Raw genomic sequence first — 12,062 nt, 5'->3', positions numbered from 1 at the left:
ATTTCTCCACATGGAATAATTATGCAGCTCATTCTTTCCTAATCATGCCATTTTAGTTTTATGAACTCTTATTTTATTAGTTGATGTATTCGTTTAGAAGTATTTATTGATACTATCCTAATTCAGATTTGATGAAGTAGACTGTTAAATGACCTTTGCTTTAAGTTTGCAGTCTCTGCAGAAAACTCTTTCTGGTAAAGATGCTTGGTTGGTGTGGGTATCCTCCTGCCCAGAAGAGCACCACGGCACACTGACTTTTCTTGTGTTCCAGGTAGCTATAGATTTCACTGCGTCAAATGGTGATCCTAGGAACAGCTGCTCACTGCACTACATCCACCCCTATCAACCCAATGAGTACTTGAAGGCTTTGGTAGCTGTCGGGGAGATTTGCCAAGACTATGACAGGTAAATAACCACATTTGATAATGAAGTTGTCTTTAGACAGTGTTTTCACAGTGGGAAATCAATGACTGCCTGTTGCCAGCTGCAGCAGGTCCGTGTTTAGTCACTTCAGAGAAATGACTACATGACAGAAAGATTAGTGTGTCTTACCACACTGTTGAGAGTGACAGTGGGTTTTGATTAGCTTCATGATAATAAAAGGTCTGGTTCTTGCCTGTTTGGCTGTTACATGTGCTAAGTTTCAAGTTTGTATTCACGTGACAAAATTGCATGTTTTAGTGGATTTTTCTTTAGAATTAAGCTTGAAGCCTGTTTTTCAGATGCTGGCAGCATCCTTTCTGATACACTTCAGAGTACAGTTCTGTCCCATTCTACAGTAAAGTGTTACCAAGATTTCAGATTTGGAACTGAATTCTTAGTTAATTAAGGTGCTTAATGGTCATGTCTGCCCTCAGAATTAAACGTGTGGTCTTTTTTGTTGTTCTCTTTACCTGCTGAATATTGCAATCTTTTCCAAAATAAATATGAAAAGACACTGATAATATGTGCACACAACATGGTGTTAAAAAAATAAACAAATGCAAGTAATTGGGCCAAACGTACTTTGATTGCATTATGTACTTCTGTTGCTTTCAAATAGGCTGCATGTCTTTATCAAATTAATTGCTCATTATTAATCTAATTACCAAGTGCACTTCCTTTAAATGTTCTTTCTTTGTTGGTGATGCATAGTATCTTACACAATTATTCTTTTTAATCTCTCCACATGTAATAGCCACCCACCCACCGCTTTGCCGTGTGTAAATGCTCAAAAAAAAAAAAGGTATTTCTAGTCAAATTTGATTGTACTTCTGTATAAATTGTGGAGTGACTTAATACCCTGGTTTGTATGTGACATGCCACATACACCAATTATCCTGCTCAGAGGCACTGCCTTGGTAAAGCCTTCTCAAAGAACAATGAGTAAAACCCTACCCCGATGCAACATCTGTAAGGTTTGATGGTCAAACTTAGTCAGCTGGTCTGAGAAAATTAATATTTTTTTGAGAGCTGATAATTCCAATGATTGTCCACTAATTTAATAATTATTAACAGTAATCCAGTGGATTAATATACTTCAAAATATGCAAAGGTGTAAGAAGAGCTGGTTCATGCATGCAGATTTTTATTATTTTATCATGTAAGGTGTACTTGTTAAGAAAACAAAATAGAGAAGTGACACAGGCTTCTGTCTGAATATATTAATCCCAAATCAGGATTCTTCTGATTCAGTGTATTCCAATAGTGTATTCCAATCAGTATGAAAAATACTGGCCCTTCTGACTATGAAATCATCAGCTTCATTCAGTTCTATTGTGCTTTAAAAAATTCCTGTTGCTGGTAATCAGTACAAGTAAGACTATGAGCTATGGACTAGGGCTGAACAAAAACTGAAGAGAATTTCTTGTCCCAGTGCCATGTGTTTGACCATACACTCTCTCAAGTTGCAACACCATACCAGTTTTCTTATGGACAAGTTAATTCAGTGTGGTCAGTGGTTTCTGATAAAGCAAATGAGGACCTTTTCTTTAGACTTGTATTGAATCCAGTAAACCAAAAATGAAACCTTACAATGATTTCTCTAAAGTGGAAAAAGAATTAACAGGAGCAAACCCTCACACAGAATAATCTACAGGTTCTGCAGAAGAATTTGTTTTGTGTGTAGTTGCAGCCTTGATATATGTGAGCATATAGGATCATATCACAGAGTCATTAAATGCTCTATAAAGCATATCTGCATTTAGAAAATCATTAAAAAAAAAAGAGAGTTTCAAATTCAGTTGAAAAGTTGAAATGTATCACAGATCCATAACTGCTCCAGTGGGCTCAGTTATACTTTAAATGCTGAAGGAGGATTTATGTTCCCATGTTAAGGTCAGGTAGGAGTAAAAAGAATGAACCTAAAGGGTGCTTAAAGGAAGAGTGTTCATCATTTGTGCTGGTGCGTTTTCAGTAGGGTTAAAAAGTGAGCCTACAAAGATGGCAGGGCTCTTACCTGAAGTTTTATTGTTTGTGCCTAGCTATCATTTCAGCCCAAACTATTGAAAATCCATTCAAACAAAATTTTCTCATAATCTAGGTTTCTGTATGTATCATACCATCCCTAAGGAACTAATCCTCCAAATTAAGCGCCGCCTCACATTCCTTGATACAGGAATAATCCCTACTTAACCAAAAACCCACTATCTGTGGGGCTCAGGGACTCCTGAAACAGTTAAATGAATAGTGTCATTCTGCATAGCTGGACGTGAAAGACTAACATTCATTCTTTCATCAGCAGCATTCAGAGAATGAGAAATAGGCTTTGATTATTTACCTGATTGTAGAAATGCTGCAGAAATAGGCCAATCTGATAATGGAAAGGGAAATGGAAAAGCTGTAACCTGCACAAAAGACTTAATTCTTTTTACATGGTGGAATTATTTCAGGCTAGAACACCAGTTGTCATAAGACAGAAGATAAAGTTTGTACGTGATGTAATCAGTGGCTTAGCAATAGCAAAAATGAATCATAAAGGAAGATCATTACTTTTAAGGAGCTAGGCTCTAAAATATAACTTGAAATACTGGAAAGGGAAAAATGCATTAAAACCTTATTATTGAAGCTATTGTGTAAAATAAGCAGACAGTTCCAAGGAGAAGAATTTATTTTAAGATAAATTCTTCATGAATGTCTAAAGAGGCCTTAATAAAGCAATAAGTGAGACATATACATATCCATTTAAATATTTTCAAGAGCATTCCTTCTATAAAAAAATGATATCACTGATGCAATTTTGCCTTGAAATTGAGCAGGTCTACTCAGTCTTTTTTTGCAGCATAGGGAAACAGATTAAAATGATAAATTATTGGGCACTGACGTATTTGAATCAAAAAGAACTGCTTCTATATTAATCCATATTTATTCTTCACCTAAATGATTTCAGCACTGACTTCTTTGGATCATAAGTCAAATGAAATGTTTTCTCACCAACAATAGTATAAGCCTAGCCAGGATTCTGAACTTGACCAAAACCAAATGTGCACGTGTTTCCTCTTCGTGTTTTGAGCAATGAGTTAACAAGAGTCCATAAGGCAGGTGAAGTTACAGCTAGCTCCTTATGCGCTATGATTGGCTTAGAGCTTCTCTTATAACCTTTACCAACTCTGCACAATCGTTTTGGCCAGCTCTTTATTTTGGAGCCCAGTGGAGAACCCTTCAAGAGAATGCAACTCATAGAGCATAGATGATAGCTGTCTTTGAAAGATTCTGACAGGGAATCTCTTGTGTAAGTACATAGAGCTGTCTATCTAGATACATATATTTGTCTCTCTCTATACATATACGTGTAGAGCTATTCCCATGTGAAGATGGGGCCCCCTTCCAGGAAGGATGTGGAGCACTCGCAGTGGGTCCAGAGGAGGGTCACTAAGATGATCAGAAGGCTGGAGCACCTCTCCTATGAGGAAAGGTTGAGGGAACTTGTTTATCTTGGAGAAGTGAAGGCTCTGGGGAGACCTCATTGTAGCCTTCCAATATTTGAAAGGAGCATATAAACAGGAGGGAGAATGCTTACAGGGGTGGATAGTGAAAGGACAAAGCGGAATGGTTCTAAACTGAGACAGAGGAGGTTTAGGTTAGATATTAGAAGGAAGTTTTTCACACAGAAGGTGCTGACACACTGGAACAGGTTGCCCAAGGAGGTTGTGGATGCCCCATCCCTGAAGGCATTCAAGGCCAGGCTGGATGTGGCTCTGGGCAGCCTGATGTGCTGGTTGGTGACCCTGCACAGAGCAGGGGGTTGAAACCGGGTGATCATTGTGGTCCTTTTCAACCCAGGCCATTCTATGATTCTATGATATGTATAAGTTAACACTTCACCATGCACTAAAAAAAAATTCATGTATTTTTTTGTTATTTATATTTTGTTATATAAGTCCCTTTCTGCAGATCAAAGCTATAAGTCATGGTAACAACAATGCACACAGTTTATTAAGATGGCTGGCCCTTTGTTTTGATGGTTTGTTTTGCCAGTGCTGGAATACAACCAGCCAGCCATAAGTCTAGCTCATCTTTCATTCTGCAATGATAGCAGTCTCTGGCAAAGGAAAATGGAATGAGGCTGAAAAGAGTTTGTGAGGATAAATGGAGTTACATGCACGGGGTGCTAAAGGCTGAAATACTTCCTCAGTGATGTTACGTTATTACGGATTTAAATGATGGTTCCATGCATGAAGCCTGTGACAGGACTTGCATATCTGGTCCTCAGTCTGAAATCTGATTTCTACAGTTAATAGCTTTCCTTCCGCTTCTGCTTATTAAGAATCTCATTATATAACATTAAATATTTTTCTTTCTTTTAAAATCTCTGTCCTGATTCAGCAAGACACTGGAGTTTATTATCTAATCCCATCAAACTCAGCCTGTCTCAAACAAGCATTGAAGTATTATGTAAAATAGAGGTGGCACTAAGATGGAGTAGCAGTTTTACTGAATTTGAACTTTCCTGTTCACCCCACACCCAAATGCTAAACTGCTCAGTATTTTCTTTATACTGAGATTATCTGTGTGATTAATTTTTAAATGCTGTTTTATGTTTTTACATTCATTCACATACTGGTTTAATACAAATCACTCACCAACTTAAGAGTTGGCTATTGTCTGGTCAAATCAATTGAAAAAGACAAAGGTTACATGTATTTTTTCAAATACTTTAAGCATTTGTTGCATTGAGTATTTCCCACTCTGATCTATACATTCAGCTTATGATTCCAAACATTTGTAAAATGATGCCATAAAATTGGTCCTCATTTTATTTGTATTCTAAATCTAATTCAAAAAATTAATTCTTCAGTCTTAAAGGTACTACAGTTTTTTATTTGTTTGATTGCTTTTTCTGTTGTCCTTTGTTTGTTTTTCCAAGAGCCCTTGAAACACACGGAAATTAAATTGCACCTATTTTCTGACACTGGTGTCTTTTTTCATTGAGGCAGATGAACTCTAAATACTCAAGCAGATCATAAAACTGGCATCCACACTAAGATCATATATTAACAATATTCTTGTGTAAGACACACTTGTCTAGCAACCTCCCCAAAGGCCACTAATGAGCAGAGAGTACATTTTTCCTGCAAAGTGCAGAAATAATTCATATGGAGAATATCTATAAAGTATTAAGGTGAAAATTAAATTTCTGGGCCACATTCCATGAAAGATAGTAAAGTCCTGAAGTCAGTCTGATTTTGTCAATCGATGAATTAATCTGCAATCAATGAATTGCAGCAGTAGCTGATGGCATTCAAAACTTACACGTTGTTTTCTCTTATTCAGTATTTCGGAGTTGAGTGCCTTCATTCTGATTGAAAATCATGCTCAAAAGCTTCCTTCCTTCATACAATAAAGTGCACCTGGAGATAAGGAAAGAAAAACATGAACGGAAAAAGGATTCATGGTTCCAACACATCCTTTTCAGTGAAGAAATGGAAAAAAAAACTAAGCAGTCAAACTAAGTCAGATGAAAGGTCCATCTGTCCGAGAAACACATCTCTTAGGGTAGCCAGGTGTGTGGGCAGTATATATGGGTATATATGATGCACTGCATGCTAAGGAAGTTCCCAAATTCTAAGGTCAGCATGTACTTAAATGCTGTGTTCCTGATTGAGGCTTTAAGTGGGAAGAAGAACTTCTGGAGTTTAAACCTTACAGTCTATTCTTTAACCAGAGCCTTGTCCCCAAGAGTTAGTTGCCAGGTCGTTTGTCCTGAAGCTGTTTCTGGGTTTGTCAATGAAGATTGAGTTAGCTTGGCTGGAGGGACCTGAATTAAATACCTTCATGTATCTTGAACAGAGACAAGGACAAAAGCAGAAACCTGCTCTAATTGAGATGTTAGTATAATTGTAGTTTATTATAAATAAGGCACAATAGTGATGTCTTGAATAATCGCGACATTGAATTTTAATGAAATCCCCATGTGGAGTCATAGCTGATAAAATTTAATCTAACCATGCAGATCAATAAATAAAAATATGGTTAATTATTTACCATATTTCTTTATCATTTCAATTACAGAAACAACCTTTCCGGAGGCTGTTAAGCAAAAAAGCTGATTAACATATCTAAACGAGTTTAAAAACCGTGACGAAAAAGACATGAATGTTTTTATTTAGTGTTTTGGTAGGTCTGAATTTACATACAAAACAAAGGCCAAACAGAAAAAGAGTAACATATAAGGAAAACCGGTAGTTTATGCTCATCATTGAGCATTCTGTCAGGTGTGGGTAAATGTATTTTGAAATGTTTGGATAACCCAGGGCTAGAGCTGCACGGGGAAAAAGGGCTTGCTGGTGCTTATAACCACCAATCTGGATTGATAACCCATGAATTTAACTGTGAGGGACCTAGGCTGGCACCACTACCTAGCACATGCGTACACATATTTTAGTGTTTGTAGTATTTGCTGACTTGTATTTGCTAATGGCTGCCAAAGAATAGTTTCTGCAGTCACCACTTTTTATCACAAGAATTAGCACAGGAGAATTAGTGTAGCACCACTGTGTTGGGAAGAGGATTTCAAAATGGTTTCATTTGTATGTAGACAAACTTATGTATGTATACCTGTATGTATCTGCAGCTGCCCTTTATCTGGTCAAGTACTGTCAGTTTTTACAGCTCTGCTTTTTCCTTCACCAATTTTTCATCTTTGTGTCATCTTTACGCTGCCTTTTCTGCCAGGCACTCAATGCATGTGTCTGTTTATCAGTCCTGAGCAGTCCTTTCCTAGTTTCTTAGCAGAATTTCTTCTTCCCATGCTTTTCCTTCACCCTGCTGCCTGCTATCAGCTGATGGGTACATCAAAATGATATCAGAAGCCTTTTGCAGGGCTCTTCTTTGCAGCCTTCACTATTTTTTTTTCAGCTTGAAATCTCCTCTGAGGAAGAACTTTATTCCTTGCAGTAGTTGACGCTTTGCGAGGACTGTGTGGACTGGTACCACTGTGATTTCTCTTTCACCATCTCTTTCTGAAGAGAATGACTTGGAGCACCAAACCCTGCAAGCTATATCTGAAATAGGAGCCCATCTAGTGATGCAGAGACTAGTATAAATAAATACTCATAAGTATAAATAAGCATAAATAAAGAGACAGCGATTTGTGTCATTTTTGCTGATGCCACATGTGGCAACAGTTTAGCATCTGGTACATCTCCAGTCAACACAGCCATTTCCTCAATTTCAGAAGCATGAATTTCCTCCATGTATTGTTAAGGATGTAATTATTCTTGTCATCCACTCCATTGTGTTAGCAAGAAGCAGAGCTGCCAATTATCCCCATTTGAAAACCAGTCAGTCCATAAATGAACAGCATGATCTCAATCTCCTGCAAATTTACTCCTTTACAGGAGCTGGACACCTTTTGTCATCAGTGTATTTCACTTAACATTTTGCTGAAAGTTGTTTTGCATTCTTCATTTTTACTGGATGTTGTTTTGATTTTGGTTAAATTATGTCAGCTGCTCATTTGGCCACATTAAATCACAGTGAAATCTCTGTAATAGTTTTATCTGCTTGTCCTAGAAAGCTCATTTGTATCTCGAGAGCATTTTATGAGAAATTTCTCTACCAACACTTCCTTGTATACTATGCCAGCACAGACCCATATTCCCCTCTTCCCCACATTCCCCTTATAGATATTTTTGATAGATTTTTTTTTTTGTCAGAAGAAAGTCTCTGACCAACCATTTCCACTCTAATTTGTAAAAAATGGCAAAATGATGTGCATGCTTAGCAAGGCTTTTTTTTCTTGTGGTTGCTTAATGCAGTACACCCTGAAAGGTGCACTTGTGTTTCCAGAATGGAGGGACCCATGCTGTTTCATTTGAGGTTCTCCAAGATCAGACCTTCAAGTTATATTGTGGGATTCAGCCTGCTTCTTACAATATTGTCTTCAAGTCATGTCAAGTTTTCAACTTCCAGAATTACAGTCTGTGTGAGAATAATCTTGTCAGTCACAGTGCACTTTCCATATATGTTCCTGCAGACAGTTTGCTGTAGATTTAAGGTTTTGGAAGCTACCAGGTTGTGCTTGTAACCCCTTAAGATTCAAAGGACTTTCTGGAAACTGCCCTGATTTCAGAAGTTAAATGTAACTCACTGCAGCCTCTTGCAGCATCCTCTTCCCTAGTTTATTCGCAATCATGAACATTTCTTTTTCAAGATACTTTTTACTAAACTGGGTCATATAAATCAGGTCATTGCAATTTATTTGTCATCTAGAAGAGAAGCTTGACATTTTGGTCTCTTCTTCCTGCTAAAATCTGCTATTTTATTGGGCTATTTTTCTAACAAGTGATCTATCTCATTGTCATTTCATTTAGCTTAACCTACTCCTCTCTCAAGCTCTGATTACTTTTTTTCTGAGGGTAAATACCTTTCCCCAGTGTAGGAATTTCCATGTTCACTTGCTGTTTCTACCCTACATGGCTTCTTTTGCTGTTCTTTTAGTGTTAACAAGTGGATGTTTACATCTGTTTTACTTGGTCTTAGCTATTCTGCCCTCCTCCCCGCCCTTTCATTAATTATTTCCCTCACAGGTAAGACAGGCACTTCACTCACATTCTTGAAACCCAATTACATGACAGTATGTTTCTCTGGATTCAGCAGATTCTAGCTCCCATAAGTTGACTAAAAGCCATAATTAAGGATAGCAGTTGAATTTTAATGTCAGGATTTTGCACATGGTTTTGTAGCATCTCTATGACAGACCAAACAATGTGGCTATTGACTTGCTATTGATTTGTGTGCTTCCAGCTCTCTTTTCTTAACAAGATGTATGATAATCGTTAATTCCTGCCACTCCTTCACAAATCACTGTGCAGTGTGGACTGGATTCCAGGCCTTGTTACATACAGCACAGGTTTGAATAGTCACAGAATAACCTGACCAGAACCAGAGACGTGGCTGAATAGAATCAGGCAGGGCCCCACTGGGGATATATTGTGACAATGTAGCAGTCCCTTGGAGAATACAGTTTGCAGGGAGGAAATCGCTGCAGCTGAAGCCCTGCCCTCATTCTGGCTCTGGCAGAGCAGAGAGAGCTGGAGCACAGCCAGCTCTGTCCCAGCCTGTCCTGCAGTAGTACAGGTGGCCGCACAGGACTGCGGGTGAAGTGTGGGTGAGCTTTTGTCTCTTCTTCTCAAATAGGTGGGTTTTTTTTTGCCCTATCCAATCATACAGTTCTTATCCTTTATTTACCTAGCTCTGCTTGCAAAGCAGAAACAGAAAATGTTTAAATATTTCAAATGATTTCCGTATTTTCTTTGGGACTCCTGCTAATCCCTGCAAGCTGTCATGATTCAGAGTCTACTGGCATCAAACTCTCCTAAGTACTAAATAATACACTCGGTAACATGATTCATTCATGCTTTAGAAAAGAAACAGTTCATCTCATTTTCTTTGAGTTCACTTCTTAAACATGAAAGATTACAATTTTAACTGAGTCTAGAGATGGCTCTATTTTGTTTGTGGCATTTTCTGTTTTTTCCTTTTTCCTTTTCCTCCTCCCCTCTCTCATTTCTTTCCCTTTAATTCTCCTGTCATCCCCTTTCCTCATGTTCACAGTTTTGTCAATCAAATGTGCATCATATGCATACATTTTGTTTTGCAAATTTAAAATGTCTGATTTTATCACAGTATATCACAAGTATATAGAGTGGATCAGTTTTATGGTTTCTTCTTTTGAGATTGGAATTGAAAATGAAAGACATAGTAATTGATTTTGCTCTGTCCTGCATAGTACTTTAAAAATATCTTCCTGGCAGTTCTGATCTAATCCAAAACCAAAATTACAAGTGACAGTTTTATACTCAGGGACCCTAATCAGGTCTGTTCATTGCAAGAATTTCAAAGAGCTGTAAATTTAAGATTCTTGGTCACTTTAAACCAAAAATGATTTTTGGGTGTGTGTTGCTTTTTTATTCCTCTTGTGTTTCTTTCTTCCTTTTTTTCTTTTTCTTAAACTGTATCTTCAGTACCACTGCTACAACTGTGTTGCTCCACTATAGTGAGCAAGTTTTCATGCTGAGGCTCTTGAAGTAATATCATGGAATCATAGAATCATAGAGTGGTTTGGGTTGGAAGGGACCTTTAAGACAATCTGGTTCCAACCCCCTTACTATAAACAGGTACACCCACCTCTAGACCAGGTTGCTCAAAGCCCTATCCAGCCTGGCCTTGAATTCTTCCAGGGAGGGAGCATTCACAACCTCACTGAGCAACCTGTTCCAGAGTCTCACCACTCACACAGTAAAAAATTTATTCCTAATATCTAGTCTAGATCTACCCTCTTTCAGTTTAAAGCCTCTCCCCTCATCCTTTTGCTACCTGCCCTTCTAAAAAGTCCCTCCCCAGCTTTCCTGTAGGCCCCCTTCAGGTACTGGAAAGCTGCTATATGGTCTCTTTAGAGCATATTACTTGCTGTGTTAACTTCAAGAGCTTAAAGCTAAGCATATGTATAACTACAGACCAATGGGCCATGAACGCCAGCAAGATGAGTCCCAAACTACTATCACGGCTAGCTAGAAGTTCATTTTTTCAGAATAAATAAATGGCATGTACAAAGACTTAGGGCATTTTTTCCCTGTACATTTACGCTGTGCAATTAATAGATTAGATTCCCAGCAACATAAGAATATCCAACTCTTATGTGCATGTGCAGCAGCACCTGGGCCAACACTTTAAGAGGAAGTTGCTAAAGACTGTTTAATGTCTGATTTTGAAATAATTTCATCCAGTGGAAGAATTTCTGCTAAGTTCTTTTTGTAACCAGGTAAAGTAAATCCTCGTAATACAGCTGAACTCTAGATATGCTACTGTAGGTCAGAGAGCACCTGTGGTTAACAAGACATGATTTTTTAAATCTTCATTATTTTATCTCCCTATCCTTAAAGAGAGTTCTTACCTTCCAGTAATACGAGGCTTCCTGGTGGAGCAGAAGATATCATTATCTTTATCACTTTCTGATTTACAAAACCTTACTATTTCCTTTGTTATTCTTTCCTCCTGTGTATGCAGTACAGCTCACTGAGATCTCTCTCCTGTGTGCCTCTATTAAGGTATTGATCTGTCACTGTGTCTCCTCTGGTTCACCTAGATAGCTTGAAGGGCAGGTGACTAAAGCTGAGCATAATTCTAAAAGGATAATGCAGGATATTATCAGAAGTCATTCTATGCTGTGCATTATGTTATATTTAAGGTGTTACTCAGAGACTTCAGCTGGTTATATTTCTGTTTGGAAGACTCTAGTCTTTGAGCCCTGACAATTCCTTTTGTGTGCATTAATTTACATTTACCAATATGAGCAGTGAACATGAACTCTATCCCTGATTTTACATCGAGGCTATAATTTAGATTTGCTCAGTGTTTGATGTCTTTTTGATGGGAAAATGCATCAGAAGTCGTATACATCTATATTTGCATGACTAGTCACAGCCCTTACATAACCAGGTATAAAAGTTGAGATCCAGTGCTTTTGCTTTTCTCATCTTCATGTCAAGTACTTAAGCTTTTTGAAAATGATGGCAACCAGGAGAACCCAGGCTGCAGGAGGTATTGCTCAGCACTCTCTCTGCATTGCTGCAGAACAGAAA

General features: G+C 38.0%; 1 protein-coding gene across 3 annotated transcripts in view; it reads left to right on the top strand.

Annotated features, from left to right (window-relative positions):
- The window catches only part of CPNE4 (copine 4), a 176,114-nt gene that overhangs the window by 139,176 nt on the left and 24,876 nt on the right, over positions 1 to 12,062 (top strand). For all 3 annotated transcript variants that reach the window (XM_031553961.1, XM_019616561.2, XM_019616559.2), the window contains exon 10: positions 272 to 405. In XM_031553961.1, the coding sequence (XP_031409821.1) occupies positions 272 to 405 (134 nt within the window). The remainder of the gene's footprint in view (positions 1 to 271; positions 406 to 12,062) is intronic.

This window comes from Meleagris gallopavo, chromosome 6 (assembly GCF_000146605.3).
Source record: "Meleagris gallopavo isolate NT-WF06-2002-E0010 breed Aviagen turkey brand Nicholas breeding stock chromosome 6, Turkey_5.1, whole genome shotgun sequence".
Taxonomy (NCBI): domain Eukaryota; kingdom Metazoa; phylum Chordata; class Aves; order Galliformes; family Phasianidae; genus Meleagris; species Meleagris gallopavo.
The sequence above is the reverse complement of the archived record's forward strand: the minus strand, read 5'-3'. Positions and strand labels throughout refer to the sequence as shown.